This window comes from Aethina tumida, chromosome 5 (assembly GCF_024364675.1).
Source record: "Aethina tumida isolate Nest 87 chromosome 5, icAetTumi1.1, whole genome shotgun sequence".
NCBI classification, from domain to species: Eukaryota; Metazoa; Arthropoda; class Insecta; order Coleoptera; family Nitidulidae; genus Aethina; species Aethina tumida.
The window spans coordinates 23,680,805-23,703,767 of NC_065439.1; the positions used below are offsets into that span (position 1 = coordinate 23,680,805).

At 26.0% G+C, this 22,963-nt stretch overlaps 2 protein-coding genes across 2 annotated transcripts; one reads left to right on the forward strand and one right to left on the reverse strand.

Annotated features, from left to right (window-relative positions):
* Nucleotides 1-1,084: 1,084 nt before the first annotated feature.
* On the reverse strand, nucleotides 1,085-18,957 carry LOC109595631 (proteolipid protein 2). Its single transcript, XM_020011039.2, has 4 exons — nucleotides 18,663-18,957; nucleotides 3,025-3,189; nucleotides 1,860-1,973; nucleotides 1,085-1,801 (listed from the first exon to the last, which is right to left on the reverse strand). Exons 1-4 carry the CDS (start codon nucleotides 18,807-18,809, stop codon nucleotides 1,718-1,720), a joined length of 510 nt encoding a protein of 169 aa, XP_019866598.1. The 5' UTR covers nucleotides 18,810-18,957; the 3' UTR covers nucleotides 1,085-1,717.
* A 2,999-nt stretch (nucleotides 18,958-21,956) lies between these two features.
* On the forward strand, nucleotides 21,957-22,733 carry LOC126265633 (uncharacterized). Its single transcript, XM_049967706.1, has 3 exons — nucleotides 21,957-22,230; nucleotides 22,342-22,506; nucleotides 22,553-22,733. Exons 1-3 carry the CDS (start codon nucleotides 22,072-22,074, stop codon nucleotides 22,706-22,708), a joined length of 480 nt encoding a protein of 159 aa, XP_049823663.1. The 5' UTR covers nucleotides 21,957-22,071; the 3' UTR covers nucleotides 22,709-22,733.
* Nucleotides 22,734-22,963: the final 230 nt, after the last annotated feature.

Below are 22,963 nucleotides of genomic sequence, written 5' to 3' on the forward strand. Positions count from 1 at the left end.
AATGTTAATTAATGTACAAACTAATTAAAACTTTATTTATGTACATTAAATTTATTAGTCATCGTCATTATATATGAAAAGGATTATAATACATTGTTGCTAATTGTGAGTTTGCAGTTAAGATAAAATTACGCACAATTTTACTTAGGTTACGAAAAGAAACAGGAGTCGTAAATGACTAAAATTCGTTAATTTTGAATTAACCTTTCCGCGTGTAGACAGAAAAATTATGAAAATCATTTGGATGAAAATTTTATAATTAAACAAGATCGTGGAAGAATACATAATTATTTAAAAATCCGTTTAAACACAGACATGATTTTTGTTTAGTATGTTGTGTGTATTTATAAAATTTAGAGGTCATATAATTTATCATTTTTATAAACATTTTAGTACATAAACTCTAGTTAAATGTGTTTTATGTAATTTGAATTAATTAACGTTTTATTTTATTGTTGACTGTTTCAGTCAATATCAATTTCAAAAACAAGTTGGATTTTACTCAGGAGGAATTTGCTCCTTCGTTAACAACATCAAAATATTGGAACCGAATTTGGAGCTTATTGTAGTGTTTGAGTGATAAAAATAATGAACAATCCCATTATTTAAATGGCTAAAATCAAAAATTTAAAGTACGAATTACTTTCTCACGCACTCTATCTGCAGATATAGCTTTCTCTGACTATTTACTCTTTCTAAACGGGAAAAATGGGTCGGTGGTAGAAGATTTGTCGACAATAAGGGGATGGAGTTTGTGGTTGATCAACATTTTGGCACAATCAGTTTATCAAAGCTATTGAATATTGCATGAAAAATTATACTAAAAAATAAAGATTTTTTCCTTTTGTGTTTGCTTTGATAAGTATTTTTGGTTTTTAAACAATTAATAAAAAATTTTGTTAATGATTCTTACAGGGCAAGATGTTTTTGTTAAAGTCTATATTCATTTAAAAAAAATAATAGTATACTGGCGCATTCGCCATAATCAATGCGATTATTTTAAATGAGCTTTTTTTCAACTATTAAGTGGTATTGTGTATGGAATACCATTGCTGATACAATATTGTTTAAAAATAGTAGAGAGTAAAAAACAATTATTTATTTAAAATAAAATATACACTGATTAGGTACGATGTTATACAATAAAATTTGAAAACTTAAATAGATACATTATCGTGTCATCTAAATTGGTATTATTACTCATAAATTAATCTAAAGCTAATTTTAGTGAAAAAACTAATGCACAATAACGACAAGTGAAAAATAACAAGCATAGACTGCTAAAAGAACAACATTATAAGTACATTTGTATATTTTGTACAAATCTAAGTTTTATTTTAAAATAACAATTACGCAGATTATTTTACACTACGTCCCTGAATGATGTGTATGTTACAACAAACAAATACGATCCTTGGACAATTTTGCGTAATTTCTGGTGATTGTAAAAATGCATCGACACTTAAGTATATTATAAAAACATTACGTAAACACAACACATCAACACTTATATAATCAAACAAGACTGAATTTCGAATAAGTTAAACTTTATGCAAAACTAAACTACAACAATCCATCCACACGAAACCAGTCATCAGTTTATAATTATAAGTTTTACAATGTGAATGATTTAAAGTTCCTAAAAACGACTCATTAATCTATTTTCTGAGATGTACACAGTATTCAGTCGACATATAATGATAGCGCTTCTGACATTTTATGTTGTCCTGTTGCTCTTGTGTTCCAAGTACAGCAAATAAGCACCGAATCCGTAGGCGACCGAGTTGAGGATGCCGAACACCTGGAAATAACAGAAAACTTGTTAAAACTTGAACAGATAATAGATTGAATTTTCTTACCCCGGCGGCAATGTTTGCACCTCTGGCATGACCGCCGTATCCCGACCAGACGGCCAATTGCACGATGAAGGCGAGGATGTAAAACAGCGTGCAGAACGCGGTGTTCACCAATTCCTAAAACACAACGAAGAAATCATTATCATTGTGTGTGATATATTTAAATAAACAAATCGATGTAATTCAAGTAACTTTTGATAGTATCAACATTTAAACAAACATTATAAACAGGTATTGGTTACATATACTAAAATAATCTAACCCAAAAATAAACATGTTGCCCACACTAACAAAAATATACGATATGTGCCATGAACATAAAGGTGCTAATAAATTGGTCAATAAATTGTGAGGTAAATTAGTGTGTGTAAAAATTTTTAAAAACCTTTATTTAAGTCAAAGCTTAATTTGTTTTACATACACCAATTTATTATCCAATTTTGAGTCCCATAATTTATTAGAGTAGTACAGAAATTGGCCAATTTATTGTCCAATTTCTAACTAGCCAATAAATTGTGAAACATATTTTATATTTCATCAATTTTCTATTAATTTTTGTCCACAGATATAATAAATTCTATTTTTTCGCCAAATTTCTATCGCCTTTTTGGTAACTCTTAGTTTTATGAACTGAAAAATAAGACCATTAGTCAAAGCTAATAGCTGTTTTAATTAAGACAATTTAACATATTGTCCAATTTTGATACCCTCAATTTATTGGTTCTATTACTATATAAATTGCCCAATTTTTAACTGGGCAATGTATTACTGAAACACAGAACAATTTAATAGTTTAGTTTTGAGAGAATTTATTATCTAATTTTTAACTGACCACTAAATTATCGGGGAATCATCAGGAACTGATCATTAAATTTCAAATTAAGCTGTTATCAAATTGAAATTTTGTCAACAACTATTTTTATCAGATTATGATCAATATTTAATTAATTTAAAATTTCAAATTATATATTTTTCTAAATTTAGTCTGTTATATGCAATTTTTTATGTTGCTTTAAATTTACAACATTTTTAATTTAATTTAATTAATCAGTTAATTTTAATAATAATTTTAATATATTTTTTTTAATTTTAATAAAATTTCAAATTTTATTTTCTTGCAAATATAAATAAATTAAGATACTTATTTTTAAATTAGTACCTAACTTACCGTTAGAATCCAATTGATTGGCATCGGCAGGGCTTCCCTAACGCCCAACAAATAGACGACCACCCATATCAGCGTGGCAATGAAGGATGTGGTGGCGACGAACAAGAAAAAGTGCGTACCACCCAAATACGGCGTGGCCAATGACATGCACAAAATTCCGATAATCTGAAAAATAAAAGGAAACACCTATTGTAATTGTCGGGGTAAAACATATCGCTAATTAAAATTCATAACTACAAGTTTCCTTTTCCTGTTTCGGTGCACGCCGTTGCACCGAAATTGTAAATAAAACCGAATCGAACGTCGCCGTGACACAAATGACCCATATTAAAACCTGCCTCAATGCTAATAATCCGTTAAGTTAGCCAGACGTGTACGGACCTCCTTAACGGTAATTCCGTATTGTGGGTTTCGCTTACTGTACAAAATAAAGAAATACTGGTTAAGATGGAAATTGGTAACTTGACCGTTGCTTTAAGGGATGGAAATTATCGACTGATAAAATCAGAGTACATACACTTATTATATTTTTTTTAATTGTTATGAAATTATATTCATAATTTATTTTTTGTTTATTTTATTGGCAATTTTTAATTTTATAAATTTTCTTTATCAACTTGATTATTTTTATTTATTTATTTTAATTTTATAAATTTCAATTAATATTTTTTTTATGTTGTTTCAAATTTTAAACATTTAAATTAATAGTTTTATTATCTTTAATTTAATTTAATCGGTTAATTTTAATAATAATTTTAAGCTTAATTTTTTAAATCTTATAAATTTAAATAAACAATTTTAATTTTTTAAGCTAATTTTTTATAATTTATTAAATTAAATTAAAACTTTTATTAATTTAATTTAATAATTTTAAGTTATTTTTAATTTAATCGTTATTTTTAATTTTAAGTTCAAATTAATAATTTTAATATATTAAGAATTTTATTGTTCTATAAAATTTAATTTTTTTTTAATCCAACTAATTATTTTTTGAATTTACTTTTTTAAAATGTAATAAATTTAAATTAATAATTTTATTTATTTCAATTTAGTTTAATCTGTTAATTTTAATATTTTAAACTTAATTTTTTAAGTTAAATTTCATAGATTTATTAACAGTTTTAATATTTTTAAATTTGATTAGTAAATTTGAATTTTTAAAATTTTATAAATTTGAATTATAAATTTTATGAATTAAAATTACAAATTTTATATATTTTAATTCTATTGATTATTTTTTCAAACTTCATTGTTTAAATTTTATAAATTTAAAAAAATAACTTAAACAAATTTTTTAATCTTATTTTTTAAAATTTTATAAATTTGACTTATTCACTTTATTTTAACAATTTTATTATTTTCTTTTTTAACAAATTTAAATTTCTCATTTAATTGATTATTTTTAACTTTAAAATTATTTTTTTTTTAATTTTATAAAGTTAATTAAACAATTATATTTCATTTTATTTCATAAATTTGATTTAAAAATTTTATTTATTTATTTATTTCATATAATTGGTTATTTTTAATTTTTAATCTTAATTTTTCACATATTACATACTCATATATAACATTGATTTAAAATGAAATGCAAATGTGTTGCAAAAGCTTTCAAAACGATACTGTTTATACTATACAAACATTCATGCAAATATATATATTTATTTTTAATTTTAACTTGCAGTGCGGCCTATTTTTAGATTTAAAACGCGATTTTGATGAATAATAGCTCATAAGACAATAAAAACATTGTGCATGTCATAAAAAATGTTTGCCAACCCATATAAATGAACCACACAGTAGAAATGATGTAATTATAATATTTTAGTATTTACGCTGTACTAAAAAAATGTATTGGTAGTATTAATAAAATATAATGTAATTCTGCAGTAATATGTAATATATTTTTCTTAATATTTTTGTTGTTTTCATAGAGCTGGGCAAGGTGAAAATAATTATTGTGACCTAGTCTTTTATTGTCACCTTAAATGGCTCACATTTGGTATAAATATTGTTTAGCATCAATAAACAGTTGTTCTCGCCTTTAAAAATTAGCATCACCAACCTACTAAATATGATAAATTGACGACAAAAAACGTAACTTTTAACGTAATTGCCATAAAAAGAATCGTTATACGTTATTACTCATTTGGGTGTAGAAAAACGTGAATACTTTCATAATTAGTAATCATTTAAAATATACAAAATATTTGTTACTGGGTCTTATTTTTCAAAAAAATAGCTTAATAGTCATATAATCAGGTTGTGTTGTTTTGATTAATATAATTGTTTCCTTCGCAACGTGCATTAATGACAAATCCAGTTCCAAAATTAAAGATGCAGTCATTCATTAAAGCATTACACAATGGACCATGCTTTATCTAATCCATTAACATGAAATGGAAATTTTAGTTATCAGTGGAACGTCAAATTTTACCTCGGAAGGAACGATTTTTAATTTTATTTGATTATCCCCACAATTGAACCGTCAATCGGAAATCGCAGTCGCATAAAAGTGGAAGTTAACGGCCGTGTGTCGCTGCAACTAAGTAGGTGTAACTGTATAGCTTCCTCTAATTCACATTCACATTTTAAATTGACACATTAACCTTGATTGATTTTGGTACGCCTGCGAAATTAGCATAATTTTGGTGGGCCGAAAGAATTCCGACTCCACCACGGTGTTGGGTCACATCCCGACTCCGCCGAGCTCGGCCAACTGTTTTATGGCCGTTCAATAATATTCGCGATCGAATCGCCTTAATTAGTTTATGGCCGGAATCAACACGTGGTGCCCAGTAGGTTTTATCACGCATTCACGGGCTCGTGCTCGGATCGTTCCCAAAGGCGCGTTCTTACGTGACCGATATACACGACGAATGGACTAACAATTTAGCATAATTTATGCTAATCGAAACCAACAACCGTATTAGTTTTTATTAACGCATCCACAGGCGCAGCCTTATAAGCGACTTAAGTCGCAATAACCGCCGAAATTGACCAGCAATTTTTGGTGCCAGTTGCACCTTTCTTCCATTTATCGACGCCGATTGTTTGTAAGGTTTCACGATTTCCAAACCTTATATGTGCGTACACATTGGCCTTGATCATTCCAATGGAGGAATTCGCGCCGACAATTCACCTGTCCATCTTACACAATTACATCACCGAAATGTGCATTTGTAGGCTAGCTTAGAAAGAGAAAACCATTGCTGGCATTCACCTTTCACCGGCTGTATTAAACTCAGGTGTACACACAATTTATGCATGGTACAGTCCGCAGGTTGATCTATGACTCCGAATAGAGTTTGCAACGATTTATTTTTAATAAACTGTTCCATTTGAGACAACAATGTCCTTGTGTGACGTAATTAAATACCTTATGTTGCGGTCGGAGAATAAATAAGCAATGCTGGACACCGACTGCACCTAAAAATAGTTCTGATGTTGTGTCGAAGTCTGTTAATGTAGGTTATTAGTTTTGGCGATTGAAGGTGTTTATGATGATTTATTAGTTGCAAGAAGTGGTAAACACATTAAAAATATTTGCACGATGAAAGAAGGAGTCTGCATAAATGTTTGTATAAGTGTTTAAATTAAGATCACCAAATTATCTAAAGAAGGCAATGAAGTATTTCTCAAAAATACGGTTTCAATTAAAAAACATACAAAGTTTAGTATGAATTAATTAAAACGATGCCTGTCTATATTAAAATCTAAACAAATGTGAGAATGAGAGCAAAACATGTTTTTGTAAATTAAAAATACTACTTCAATTAAACATGAATTATTTAAAAAATTCTGAATATTAGTTTTGGTGATTGAAGGTTTTTTGTTTGTTGATTTATTAGTTATAAGAAGTAATAAATACATTAAACAAAGATATTTGCTTGTTGGCAGAAGAAATCTGCATAAATGTTGGTATAAGAGTCTAAATTGAATAAGTTATTAATTTTGGTGATGAAGATGTTTATATTGATTTATTAGGTACAAGAAGTAGTTAAAATCAAAAATATTGTCTCAAATACACATCGTAAATTATTTAAAAATTTCTTAACATAGTTTCTTAATTTTGGCAATTGAAGGAGTTTATGTTAATTTATTAGGTATAAGAAGTGGTAAATACATTAAACAAGCAAATTTGCTTGTTGGAAGAGGAAGTCATTATAAATGTTGGTATAAGAGTCCAAATTTAGATCACCAAATAAATCCGAAGGAGACAGCAAAACAATTTTTTAATCAAAAATATTGGCTTAAATAAACAACATGAATTATTTAACAGTGTCTAAATATAGGTCATTAGTTTTGGTGACTGAAGAAGTTTATGTTGATTTATTAGGTATAAGAAGTTATAAACACATTAAACCTATTTACATGTTGAAATAGGAAGAGTCTAAAAATGTTTAAATTTAGATCACCAAATGAATCCGGAGTAGAAAACAAAACAATTTTTTTAATTAAAAATAATACCTCAAATAAACAACATGAATTATTTAAAAGTCCTTAATATAGAATTTTAGTTTTGGCGGTTGATGATTTATTTAGTATAAGAAGTAATAAAATATTTGCATGTAGGAAGAGAGAGTCAGTATAAAAGTTGGTATAATAAATTTAGATCACCAAAAAATCTGAAGAATTTCGCAAAATGTTTCTTTAAAAATTAAAAGCACTTCCACTATTAAACAACATGAATAATTTAAAAGCAACATTTCATAGAATTTAGAAACCTAAAACATTCAAGAGAGTTGCGAACCGACGATAATATACTTAATAGACAAAATGGATGTTTTGAAGCAGACCGCGGAACATTGACACACATGGAGGTGCATAAATGTTGAAGACGCCCGTATAATATTTTCTATGACCCACATACGCAGACGTGTACCCAGGTGAAAGCGAGTTTTTCTGTTGGGTCAGCGCATTAATGCCACAAATTTGAATTCGATGCGAATGTTCTTGCTTCCACCGTCACAGGAATCTTCGTTTTCAGATCGCCGAAAGTCATTCACATTGTTCATCCATGATTGCACCATGACATCAACACAACGAACCAATTTGTGGGTGGGTGGATGGCGGTGTGTCGTCACGGATTTTATAACTACCATATTAGTGTGCTTTTTTTGCATCGTGACACAACAATCATCACGCCTACCGGTTTTACATAAACTTATTTTTACGCCTGGTCCGTAGGAAGAAGTGTGGAGGTTAAAGCGGTGATGTGTTATACAACAAAACCACCTACTTCACCGGTTGCGATCGTGAAAATACCACCGTCCAATTTTGGCAATGGTAATGTAAGGCAACTGTTATCAGTTGCAGCGGTGACATTATTTTTTTTCGAACAGAAGAATTGCATGGCGCGTCGTCCCAAGAGGTAGATGACCTGAACAGTTCGCAGGTGCGGCACTCCTCCAGTTACAATAAACCCATTATGCCTCGGCGGCACCATCGGAAGTGGAAGGCACCATTATGGTAGCACTGTTACCGTAAAACGGAAACATCCTTCCATCCTCATCGTTAACTGGTCCACGGTGCAACAGTTAGTTTATCTTGATTGCTTTGATTGTTACAATGAGTTATTAAGTTATCACTATTTACCTTATGGTCCAATTGGAGTTAATATTTATTCCAAGATTAATGGATTTTTTATACTTCTAACTGATTAGATTCATTTAATTAGCAAACAGTTAAACATCTAATTAATATAGATCTTTTATGAACACTTGCGCAAAGAATGTGAAAAGCTTAATAGTTTCAGAATCTATACTAACGTAGAATTATGGAAAAAGTTGTTTGTTTTGTATTGTAGGTATTATTTTAGGATAATACATTGGTCCAATATGAGAAAAAAAATTGTATTAAATTCGAAGGGTTGTATTTTATTCAAGAGTAAATTTAATTTTTTCTCATTAGGCATATTCTAACTGCTCTCATATTTTGGCCGCCTATCTGGAGAAATTTATTTTTTATCTAAAATTTTTATTATTGCGTAATAATATTTACATTTTTTCAATTTTATTTATTATTTTAATATTTTTACAAAGCTAAAATAATTTTGAACTTTGAAATGAATTTTCTAAATGTATATACCTATGAAAAAGTTTATTATTTTTCCGAAAATAACTTTTACCTGTGTGTAATTGTAAAGATATTTTATATATTTAAGAAATGTTCCATCACATTTCAGTCAGTTTATTATTATACACTGTTATTAACATAAATTAAGTAATATTGACAGTTCAATTTAGTTTATCGTTCTAAGAAAGACATGAATTTATGTATTTAATAGTTCTATTCACAAATTCATTACTAAGTTATAGTACAAAATATTCTCTTAGGTATTGGACTCGACACAATATTTATATATTATATTTTATTTTAAATATTATATTTACTTTAATTTTATTCAAAAATTTATTTGAATTGTTTTTGTCTACATTTCTCCAGCAGTACCAAAATGAAATATATTTTTACAATAAAGGTTTTCATTTGTTTTATTTAAAAATTCCTCTAGGAAATCAAATTCACACAATCTGACAAAAATAGTAAGACGATTACACCAAGTGGGGTTATGTTTCACATCAGATGTAAATCACCCATGTGCATACTCCCGATTCAAAATAATTAGTACCTATAATTATTAATTATTTTAATTGTTATGCTAGCTTACCAGCTTGAGTTTATTAGTGAATGATCAATTTTAATGCAACTGAACCTAAAATTTACGAATTCTATTATATTCTATTCAAAATTCAAGTTTTGCATTTGTCCGTGCAAGAGGGAGAGAAAGACATGGATATTCATGAAAGTTGGAGAAGGCTAAAAGAAGAGGGAGTAGGTGTCGCGCCGGTTAAGTATTTTATGTAGTGCAATTTTCGTCATATGGTGTTCCTTTGTTTTTAAGGTAATAGCTAACTATTAATTAGTTTTATTGATTGTCTGTGTATTAGCAATTACAAAAGAAAATTGTAATCAAAATGACATAATATTCACTCCAAATCATGTAATTAGAATGGTACTAATTCACTTTCCAATTCTTGTTTTTAGTTACAACTGCGATTTTATCGATATATACGAAAATAATAAAAATTTGATATTTGGGAAACATTTCAATGAGGTTCGTGAGATAATTATTATATCATATTATGTTACACTGAAATATTTAGTATAATTATGTAATTTATTTATGTCTCAAATGTTTGTTTTCGTATACAAAGACTCGATACGAATTCGAATTAAAATTTTAATTTTGGATTTGTCCCGGCAGCAGTGAAAGAGAAAAACCTACATAGATTTTCATGAGAATTAGAGAGGGATAAAAGATCGTAGACGTGCGGTCAAGTAAGCTGTGCATTTTTTAATGGTCACGGTATTCAATTGTTATTCCTAGAATTGCATTTTTGAAGAGGAGAAGGGGTAAAAATCAGATATTTGTAGTTTAGGTGACAGTTTTCGTCGTGCTTGTGTGTTACACTAGTTATTGTTATTATTATATTTTTATGATAATTCGGATGTGCTGATCAGGAAAATTATATTCAGGTTTTTCTTTCCATTTACGTCATTTAGTTACATACACTAGAAAAATATAAAAACTTATTTTTACATATATTTGGGTTAATCCGGATGTACAGAACATGCGAATCATATTGATGTTTCCCATTGACTGATTTGAGTGACTTTTATGCACAGTTTATGAAAACTTGGAAAGAATTTTGGATGTGTAGTATTTAGACTGTTAATTAGATTAATTTAGGTTAGGTTATTTTCGTTGATTTCGTTTTGTGACATCTATTTTACTACTATTATTTTTTATGTATTGTGCTATTTAGGAAATATTAACTTTCTCCAATTTACGAATTAAAACCTAAACAAAAAAGATTTGTAATAATTAAAAAATACCTCTATAATTTGTCGTTTTTATATTTATAATTACATACTTTTATTTTTTTAATTTGCACACGTAATTTCAAGTGTTTGTTTTCGAGTATGAAGATTGAATTCTCTGTTCGACTCCATTCGATTTAAAATTTGAATTATGCATTTGTCCCGGCAATAGTAAAAGAGAAAAACATATAAGGTTTTAATGTTAATTAGAGGGAGATAAAAGAGGGCATCGCAGACGTGTTGGTCAAGTAAGCGGTGCATTTTTGAAAAAGTCGCCACATTCAATTGTTAGTCTTAGAATTGGTTTTGAAGAGGAGAAGGGGTAAAAATCAGATATTTGTTTGGATTACTATTTTCGCCGTGCGTGTTTATTTTTTTTTTAACACTAGTTTATTTTTTTTTTTTGTTTGGTAATTCGGGTGTATTGATCACAAAAATTATATTCTGGGTCATTTAGGTATTTAGATACAAGTTTAAGGCAAAAATATAAAAAATTATTTTTACACATATTTATGTTAATACGGATGTACAGAAGATGTGAATTATATTGATGTTTCAATTGACAAATTTGAGTGACTTTGATACAAATTTTATGAAAACTTTGCATACTTTTTTAGTTTTCAATGGACAAAATTATATGAACTTTTAACTTTATGGTCTTTCATTCCCCTCTGTAAATTTAAATCGATTATCTGCAGCCTTTTGCTTATTATAATTATTTAATCATTGGTCGAAGTGAAATTGTATGAAAAATTTTAATTCAACATTACCCCAAGACTGAGATAGAGTTTACAAATGTCAAAACACAATTCAATCTAGTTGATTTGCAGAAATTTCTTCAAGGATTGTGAGAAGATGGTTAATGGATTGGTTTGACCCTCAGACATACAAGGTTAAAGCTTAAAATATGCTTAAAAAAGTTGCAAAAATAATGACCAATAATTAATACTGTTAAAAAATACTTTGTAATTGGTATTTTTAAGTAATTGTGCTGATTATTTCAAATCTCTTCCAATTGTTCCAGACCAAACCATATATAAACTTTACTATTTACTACTGAAACAACCATTCGTAACCGACAAATTTAAGAATCCATTAAAATGAGTTAAAAATCTATAAAATGAGGACAAGTTTCGAAATTTACGAGCCTGGTCGACTCTTCCAAGTTTATGGCATAATGATTTAAAAATAGACTTAATAATAATGATGCAGTATATTTGTTGTTGACTTTGATAACGTCAAAGCAATAAAAAAATTTATAACAAGCGTCTGCGATATTGATTTGCCGAAATTCGTTCCTAAAATTAGGCGTGACTTTGGTAACACCCTCATTTAAATTCCACCGATAAAGATCCGTGATTAAGAAATCGTTATACTTAAGGTCAAGAATGTGATGTGTCCAATTAAAATTTTCGGGTATATTTTCAGTTAGTTAGAACGGTCGGCGGCTTAGAACACTCGGTTGTATGTCTATTTTAACTACGAACAATTGGCCATTATCCAAAGTTAATCTATAAATATCTCTTATAGAAATACTACTAATATTACCAATAAAACTAAAGAGGAACAAACTGAACGTGCGATTTGGTGCAATGAACCGATAGTTTCATGAATGAAATTAATAGTGTTAAGTAATTAACGAACTTGGCCATACTTCAACGGGCTTTGCCAAACAATATAATTTTGTGCGACTTCGAAAAATTACCTGCTCTAATTCGTGTTGTAACTTGGAGGCCAATTAGGAAACGTACAACAACAACCGTATCAAAAAACCGAAATGACATACGACAATAATCCGTTAGACTACACTTCACGCCTTGTACTCCTTAATAAAGTACACGATTGTGTTGAAAATAATTAAACTCAAAACTGTAAAAATTTAAAGCGTACAATTACTCGTTGAATCCCTTGAAGAACGGTTTTTTAATGCATGTGTAGAAATTGTAAAGTTTGCAGTGGATTATCACTGACCTGTATTGGTATCTGAGTTTTGCCTAGTGATATAAATTTATCAACAAAAGGCTATTGTATTTTTCAATAAGTATGTGAAATTTGATTAGAAAAGGGGAGATATACGTTTTATGCATACTAGTGAAAGTTATTCATAATTTCAATATTGTTGTTAAATTAATACACTACAGGAAAATTTTTCATTTTCACAACATAATTTAATAAGGAATATTTTAAAACTTACTAATTGATTTTTTAAGAATATATTTTTTGTAAGTTACGAATAAAATACCTCAAATTTTTTATTTATTTTTAAAGTAATTAATTAATTTACTATTATTTTTTTTATTTATAATTTTTATTGTTATTATTATTATTATTTAATTTATTTACTTCCTCTGTTTTGTATTATAGAATAGTTTTATGACATGATAATAAAATCTTTAAAATAAACAATTTTGAATGTTGAGATTAATTACTTGGTATTAGAATTAATTTATAAAACATTATTTATTAAATTCTTTATTCATAAAAATGCAAAATACTTTCAATTTGTTTTTGACCTTGGAAAAATTGATTCGCGACATCAAGTTTAGAAATATTTTTAAAACTTAATTGTTTAATAAAAATGAATAAATAAAAAAATAAATTTATCCATATATTTTTATTTGTTTTTTTTTTGTCAAATATTAATTTACAATAAAAAGTTTACAAATATTTGATTTAATTTTTGGAATTAAAACACAATTTTATAAAACTTAATATAAAAATAAAAATGAAAGAATATTTATTATTATAAATTAAAAAGTTTTCAGACATTTTTTAATATTTAATTCTTGTATTTAACACACACAATTTAATTAAAAATAATGACATAAAGAAGTAAAAAATATGTATATTTATTACTAATTTTTAAATTTTAATTCTTGGAATTAACACACATAATTTAATTAATAATTCAAAATTAAAAAAAATATATATTAAAATAGTTTAATTAATATTAAAATAATGAAAAATTTATTCACAATAAGAAGATTTAATTATTGAAATTAAAATACACACAATTTAATGAAACTTATTAATAAAAATATATTTTTATTTATATAATTTTATTTTTAATTTTTTTATCACATATACAAAATTTAATAATAAATTTAATAAAATTAAAAAAATATATATTAGTATTATTTATTTATATAATTGTTTTTTTTTGTCTAAATATTACAATTAATTCTTTCTCCTTAATTTAACAAAAGTTAATAATAAAAAATATATTATTTATACTTATTTTTTTTACTTATTTATTTATTTTTTCTAAACAATGAAAAATTGATATCCGAGGAGTTTTAAAATATATATATTTAAGATTAAATTCTTGAAATTAATAAACATATACAATTTAATTAAAATTAATAAACAAGAAAAAGTAAAAAATATATCATTTTTATTGTTTGTATTTTTTAAGCTAAATAATGAGAAATTAATTCACGAAGAAAGTTAAATATTTTTTAAAATTCTTAATTTTGGAATTTTCTCACAATTTAATTATCAAATAATTTAAATGGTAAAAGAAATATAAATTACAAATAAAAAATTAATCACAAATCAAATAATTTTTATTTAGTCTCTATGTTAGATATTATTAAGTATATTTTACAATTTGATTTTTTAATATTTGTATATAGGGAGTTTGATTTAAACATATTTATTATTACATATAATATATATGTGGTTAATTATTGTGCACTCAATTTAGGGACACCCTAAATGATCATGATTTGTGGAATGATGCTTTAAAATCGTAAATAGTCCACCACATAGTCCAGATACTTCTCCACTTGACTTTTATTTACATAATAAATGGTCTAGTGAAGAATGAAGAGGAGGTCAAAACTGATCTGATCATTAACTATGATGGTAATTATTATATTGAATAAAAGTTATTTTAAAGAAAGTTTTATTGAAATAATTAGAAATATATATAAATCATGAAAAAAGTAAAACAATAAATGTGAAAATGTAAATTAAATTTGTCGATGTTGTATGAGTTATACATTTCAAATATCCTTCCTCAAACGAAACCCAACTAATTACTTTCTAAAACACCGACATGTGTTCCTGCAGATTACATCGATTAACCACCATTATTTTCCAATAATTTGCGAATGCAAAGCCGACCAAGTTAATAAATCTCCTCTTGTGCGACAACACGCTCTTAAATACGATAACGGGTTCTTGCTGGAATGGAGGAAAAGGCAATATGCAAACGGGGCAACAAAACAACCGATTATCGATATTGTAATCGTAAACAAATCAACTGATAGATTTCCAAACGGTCTCTGAATATTTTAGAACCTGTTCGAACGACGGCGACATTTACCTCAGACATTTCGTTTGGAAATGGCGACCTTGCGGTGAGGTTGCATTGTTAAAATAGCTAAACATCACGGATAAATATGCGAGATACGTAACTGTGTGTTGCACATGCAACAATCAGATATTTATAAGTCGAATGTTGTTGTGTTATTGTTATTCGTTGTGTCCCAGTCGGATGATGATTTCAACTTGGGAGTACAATTTAATTGGCCTGACACAGATGTCAGATGTGGGATGTCAAAAGGACAATTGTTTGCGACTGGATTATAATTTATTAATCCCCCTAAATAATACATTTTTTCAGTATGACCTAGTTACTTTTAACTGGAAATCTGCCCGTAACTCGAGACAGTTGTTCTTTATTGATTAATAATTAAAGGTCGCTCGTTAAATAAATAATTTTATAAATTTTTGATTGGCTGTGGTCTTAACAGAATTATTTTTCTTTGGAAATGTTTTCATAACTTTAACGCAAAAAAGACCAATTTTAACGTCTACAACGTTTCCAAATTGTAAAAACATAACTAGGAATTCCTGCTCGACCAGTTTGGAATCTAATAAACGATGGAATTCAAAATTAAAAGTTGTTCCCATACATAATGAGGCTCTTCATTAATTTAACCACTGTATTTAGCCACATTTGATTAAAAACTCTATCAAGCTTGGTGTTCATGTAAATAACAAATGATAAGAGTTTTGCATCCGCTGTTATTTTATTTTGTTTCCGCAACTAACCACTCATAAAAAAATGCATTTTTGGTAGACCATTAACACAGATTTCCTAATAGATTGTTGCCGAGAATTACAACGTAAGGGTGTAATTAATGCTAAATGCACTCAGCACCTTTTTGTTGTTTACAACGTTAGCCAATTATATGTTTAACATAAATTTAAATACAGTTAATTACAGCGTATAAATAAGTGATGACTGGTAGGTTAATGGCTAACAGTTTGTAAAAATTTTATATTTATCCGTCCTGTAATTGAAGAGGCAAAACTGTTGGGTGACGAAACACGTATTTTTGTGTTGAGGATTCTATTTATATTTATTATTTAAACTTGATAGGCAATTTTGTACTCATTTCAAATTGTATGCTTAAACAAGATTTTAATTGTGATTATATTTGCCACATAAAATATTTATATTTACTTTCATTCCAGGAAAATAGATAAAAGAAGTAAACTAATGTGGATACTAATAATATAATGACAACAATTTCTGTCCTTAGCCCATATTGTCAACCATATTTGTGGATTTTTCTCTATTTATTTATAAGGTTACTTTGCTAAATCTGCCAAGAATATTTATAAGACACAGATGATTTAAGTTAAGTAATATCTAATAAATTAGTATAAAAATAAAAAGATATTACTATTTATATTATTCATTACATAAATGAGATAAGATGTTTTAAACTTAGAAAATATTTTTTAATGGAAATAAAATAATTTATAAATTTACAAATTCAACAATAGAATTGTCTTATCAAGAATATATAATATTTAAATATTCTTTAGTAATAGGAAAACCTTCTAGACTATTTTAGGGGTATTTTTTATTTGTAAGATTAAGTTAAGTAAGATTTAATGGTTTAGTATAAAAAAAATCTTAATTATTAGTAATCTAAACGAAATTAGACCTTTTACACTTTGAAAATATATTTTTTAATAAATTAATAAATTCAACAAAGGGTTGTTGAATCTATTAATTATTAATCTTATAAATAAGATCATCATAAGATGATCAACATTTTGATATATTCTTCTCTTTATTAATTTTAAATTATTCAGTTCTTTAAATTTCATAGAATAGAATCTTTTTAGATTACGTAAAATTACAGAATACTCTTTTGATAAGTTATTTGTTAAATTTGGCAAGTATATTAATAAAACAGAGATGATGATGAGGTTAAGTAATATAAAATAAAAAAATTACATTTAACATAAAGGGATAAGGTCTTTTATTTTTAAAAATTAAACTATCTATAAATATACAAAATCCACAAAAGATTGTTGTCATATAATTATGATCATACAATATTTAAACATTTTCTTTAGCCATTAAATATAAAAAATATTAAAATTTTTAATATTATATATTATTTTTTTTATTTATATGTAAATTGTTATAAAATCTGATTATAAGAAACCCAACAGGCCATATTACCAACCCATATTTTTAGATTTTGTTAATAAAAATGTTACAATCTAAATTATTTGTCATGTAAATGAGATACGATCTTTTACACTTTGAAAATATTTTTGTACTAAAAATAAAACATAATTTATACATTCATAAATTAAACAAAAGGATTCTTGTCTTATAATTAAGATCACGCAACATTATTACTATAAAATAATCCAACAATTCATTTAGGCCTTATTACCAATACAAATTGTTGGAAGCTTCTCTATTGATAAAATTGATAATATTGTTAAATCTGCCAAGGATATTAATAAGACAAAAATGATTTAAGTTAAGTAAAATCTAATGGATTAGTATAAAAATTATACTAATATAAACTATTTGCTATATAAACGAGATAAGACCTTTTACACTTTACACAATATTTATGAACTGAAAATAAAACATAATTTATAAATTCATAAAATCAACAAAAGGATTGTTATCTTTTAATTAAGATCACACAATATTTCAACAAGACATTCTTTATTTGTTTTATATATACATATTATACAATAAAAGTTTCAATATTATTTATAGTTTCATTAGGAAAATAATTTTTCCTTTAAATTAACCAAATCTCTAAATTCCAAAGATTAAATTCTTTTAACTTAAAATTACAGAATAATGTTATTATTATAAAATAGCCCAACAATTCTTCTAGAGCATATTACCAACCCACATTTTTTTATTTTCCTATGTTTATTTGTAGAATTGCTAATATTGCTAAATCTGCCTAGTATATTAATAAGAGAGAGATAAGATCTTTTATACTTTAATTTTTTTCTTTTTACTGAAAGAGAAACATTTATAAATTGACAAATTCAACAAAAGTATTGATTTCTTGTAATTAAATTAAATATATTATATAATATTCAATATGAATGTATTATATTTTGATATAAAAAATAAGTTTTCCTTGTTTTTTTTTTTTCATTTAAATTACTCATTCCATAGATAACTTAAAATAACAGAATAAATAAATTTTAAGCTATCGCAAACTGTGATTCACAACAGAAAATTCGCAATATTTATTCCCTATATTTGCGAGGTGCGCTTTATTTATTCAACCAGTCACAACATACAACAACTCAATAAGGTAAAACATCCTCCACTCCGTACTTTACTAATCGCTCCACCGACGAAATAATCACCAAACCAGCAGAAAACTACGTCCGGACGTGCATTTCACCATCCCCACGACGTTCCGCACAAATCGTAAGGGTTCCGCTCAAAAACTTACCAGTTCCGCAATCTTAATTAATCCAGGTGTCGTTTTGAAGTAATCCACATTGAACTTAATCCAACTTAAGGGCTGGTCACTGGTCTGGGGTTTGGCCGCGTTGTTGTTCGGTGCCTCTTGCACATTTACAACCGTTTCCGTCATCATTAGTTTTTTTTTATTATTATTTCGAGTCGACTTTAGAGTTTCGACTGAATGTAAAAGTCCAGCGGTTTAACACCTGTTAACACAACACTGTCGCAACTATATCTAAACTAACAACAATTCACAAGTTGCTGCGCGGCTCGGGCGATGTTGCCGTGGTTCTGGCGGTGCCGTAGCAGGAATTTGAAAGACTGGCAGGATTGGTGAACGGGTGAATGAGTTGTATGTGAGCGGTGAATGATTGATAGGAAAAGTGGACGGGTTTATCTAGTAGAATGTTTGTAAGGTAGTCGTTAGAAAATAATTAAGGGGACCGGTTGTACAAGGGTTGTCTTGAAATATGGTAAATGACTTCCTAAATTTCAGGACTAAGACTAAGAAAACTTTAATATCTGGGCACGTCAAAATTTGATATTAATTGATTTTATATTTATCTTATGAAAATAATATAATAATATAATTATCATTAAAATTAATATTATTATTAATTTAAAATTATTACAATTAAAAAATTTTAAAATAAAATTAATAAATAAAAAATAACAATATACCTTTATTCTTTTAATATTCAAATTTTTGGATATTAAAAATTATTAAAATTTTGGCATAAAAATATTTGAAAATATTTTATAAAATATAAATTTTAAATATTTAAATTATTATTAATAATTATTATTTTTAGGTATTATGTATATTATTATTATATATAGGAAATATTTTTCTCTTTTTTATTTAAATTATTCAAGTTTTCTAAATTCTATAGATTAGAAACTTTTTAGATTACTTAAAATTACAGAATATTTTTATTGATCAATTTTAATTTAAATTATAAAAATCATTAAAATATAATTATTATTACAATTAATATTATATTACAATTATTACAAATAAAAAATTCTTAAAACAATATAACAATATTAAATAAAAAATAAAAATATACATATATATTTTTTAATATTAAAATTTTTGAATATTAAAAATTATTAAGATTTTTACATAAAAAAGTTGAAAATATTTTATAAAATATAAATTAAAAATATTAAAATTGTTAATGATAATTATTATTAATATTAGTATAATATTTACATTAACATTAAAATTGAAAGAAAAAATCAAATATTTAAAACACAATTAAAATTAAATAATTACAATTTTTTAAAATCATATTAAAATAAAATTGTATTATTTTGATATATCAATAAGATTTTGAAAATATTTAATAAATACATAAATTTTAAATTATTTTTTTTTAATCATTTTATATTATTATATTAATTAAATTAAAAATATTTCAATTAAAAATAAATTTATTAACGCATTAAAACAAAACAATAAAACAATAATAAAATTTTTATAATCATTATTTAAAATATTTTAAAATAAATTATAAAAGAATTTAATAAATAAATAATAATAAAATTTTTTAGAAATAAATTAAATTTTTAAATCTTATATATCTTTATAATAATATTTAATTTATTATTATAAAATAATACATTTTTTAGAATCATAATATTGATTAAGATCATTACTTAAAAAAATTGATAAATTAATATTTCTATTCTATTTATTATAAATTTTAAATATTTATTATAAGTAAAAATATTGTAAAAAATATAACAAAAAAATAATAAAATTTGAAAATGAATGATCAACTTATAAATAATAAATATTTATATTAATTAAAACTAAAATTTTGTACTATTAAAATTAATTTTATTAAAACTTATTATAATTTATAATTATTACATTTAAAATTTTCCAATAACTAATAAAATTAAAATTCATTTGAATTAAAATTATTCCAATATTTTGTTTTTAATTGTTAAAATAAAATTATAGATTATGACATGAAAATTGTTGAATTACAAAGTTATAAATGGTTCATATAATATTATTAAATAGTTAAAATTAAAATTAATTATTTTTTTAACTCCTAAGATATGATTCAGGTGTGATATTCCACACTTGAAGCTTTTTACTTCCATGCTTCTTAATTACAATAAATACTGTACATAACAAAATTCATTTTACTTCAAAACTAATTACTAAAATTTCACTTTCCATATAAAATATTTTAGTTAAGGTTATTTGTCTCAAACTAACACCAACCGAACCATCTCGACAACATCGCACGCAACTTTCCTGCTAAGGTTGAGCGGCGAAGGCGATTCTCCGTACGGGCCGTACAGTACGGCTCTTCTAACGAACAGTTAATTATAGAAACAGCCTAATTTTTCGTGTATCTGCGTTATCTCCGCTTTCTTTATGTGCAAACCACTCACATTTATGTTTGTCGTATTTAATTTCGTCCACTTAACATGTTTTTAACGCCCGGCTGCATCGTTGCAAATTGCGCAACTATTAATATATTATGTTTGAACGACAATGTTAATGAATCAGGTCCAAGTATAAGTTGTTCTTGGATATAATTATAGATTATTTTACAAAATTTAACTAACACATTTAACATTGTTTGTTTTAAAGATATTTTAAAATTTTTATATTAACAATATGTGATATATTACCATATTTAAAAGCTTTTTTATGCTTTATTTTATCACACGTATTTTCTGGGTAGTTAATTGTTATAATTCATGCAAATTAACTTCAGCGTTTCAAAAATTAGATTAAGAGAAGAGGCTGTAAGTAATGAAAGTCTCATAAGTTTGATTTTGTTTAAAAGTAGCAATATAAGTATCGAAGATGAACAACATCAAGATCGTCCGATCCTATCGAAAAGTATTTATTAAAATATGTATAAAATCAATTTTCACCCTATCGATTACTAAAGATAAATAGGTTGAGTTTATAAATATTTCAAAAATTAATGTTTGCTTCTCCGCTAAGAATATTAGTGCAAAACATTATTACAAAACAGTCCTTGACAACTGGAAGTATAAGTATAATTCATATTTTATAACTATAGCCTATTTTGTATAATAACTTATTGACACAATCACAAAAAATTTACTAAGGTTCACAGAAATACTCTATTTTAATTACAATTAAGTTACAAATCATTAAAATGCAATAAAACTCACTCCATTATTTAGATTCTATCGATACAAATGTATGAATTAAACACTAATTTTAAATAAATTAAATGCACTTCAGAATCTACCTTCAAACAAATTTGATGCAGTTTTAAATATGAATCTGTTACATGCATTATTATTTCTTTTTTGTCCATATTTATTATTGGCCAAATTTTTTGTGAGTGTAAAATTTATGGTTTTACGTTTGTAAGTATTGTTTTTAGATTATGGGGCCTGCTGCAATAAAATTCTCAAAATTTATTCAATGTCCTGAGGTAAAAATCACACCGGGAAAGTTTGGCGTTAATTTCAGGATGATCAACAAAACGACCCAAGTGGTCACGGGTTATTTATTTATTCCTGAAGACATCGGCTACGACGTGTCGGTATGTCTAAATTGGTTGGAAAATATAAAAAAATGAAACTTCTTTGAAAATTAATTATTAAATAAATTAATTTCTATCAATATTTGGAAATAATATTATTGTACTTCATAGATATTTATAAAATGTGGAAAAAAGGAAAATAATAAAATAATGGCGAATGCCTACACTTTGGACGAGAACCACGCCTGCGATGTTTTGAACAGATATGTTGGTCCATTGTGGTGGGACATTGAAAGACAAGTTGGATTGGAACAACAAAAATGTCCACTGAAGAAGGTAAAATGTATGTCGTCAAATATATCTATTACGTATTTGTTTTTAGGGCAACTATAGCGTTAATAACTTGTACCTGGATTTGTCCAAAATGAAAATACAAATGATTTTGCAAGGAAGCTTCTTTTCCAAAATTAAAATTAAAAAAAATAATCAACTACTTTTTTGTTTGGACGTCGAAATGGACATTTTTCCAAAAAATTAATTACTTAAGAATTTGATCTACTTTATAAATCAATGAATGTCTAAATAAATAATTACAGAGGATAAGAAGAAAGTTAAGTTGTTGTATTCCTGGTTGCATAATAATTATACTTCATTTTGAAGTACTTCTATATAGGTATAAGGTGTTTCTGAAATAATTTGAAAGCAAATAGAACACGTTTAATAAAGAAAAAAATCTATATAAAAATAAAGTTTTTCCTAAAGAAAATACAGCCCCCCTTTTTTTTCATACTTC

Bases quoted from the DNA above. Each gene is read 5' to 3' on its own strand.
- LOC126265633 (XM_049967706.1), top strand. From the start codon at position 22,072: ATGGGGCCTGCTGCAATAAAATTCTCAAAATTTATTCAATGTCCTGAG. The intron at 22,231-22,341 runs GTATGTCTAAAT...TGTACTTCATAG, and splicing joins ACATCGGCTACGACGTGTCG to ATATTTATAAAATGTGGAAA. The intron at 22,507-22,552 runs GTAAAATGTATG...ATTTGTTTTTAG, and splicing joins AAAAATGTCCACTGAAGAAG to GGCAACTATAGCGTTAATAA.
- LOC109595631 (XM_020011039.2), bottom strand. From the start codon at position 18,809: ATGATGACGGAAACGGTTGTAAATGTGCAAGAGGCACCGAACAACAAC. The intron at 3,190-18,662 runs GTAAGTTTTTGA...TTTATTTTTCAG, and splicing joins TAATTAAGATTGCGGAACTG to ATTATCGGAATTTTGTGCAT. The intron at 1,974-3,024 runs GTAAGTTAGGTA...GTTGTGTTTTAG, and splicing joins CAATCAATTGGATTCTAACG to GAATTGGTGAACACCGCGTT.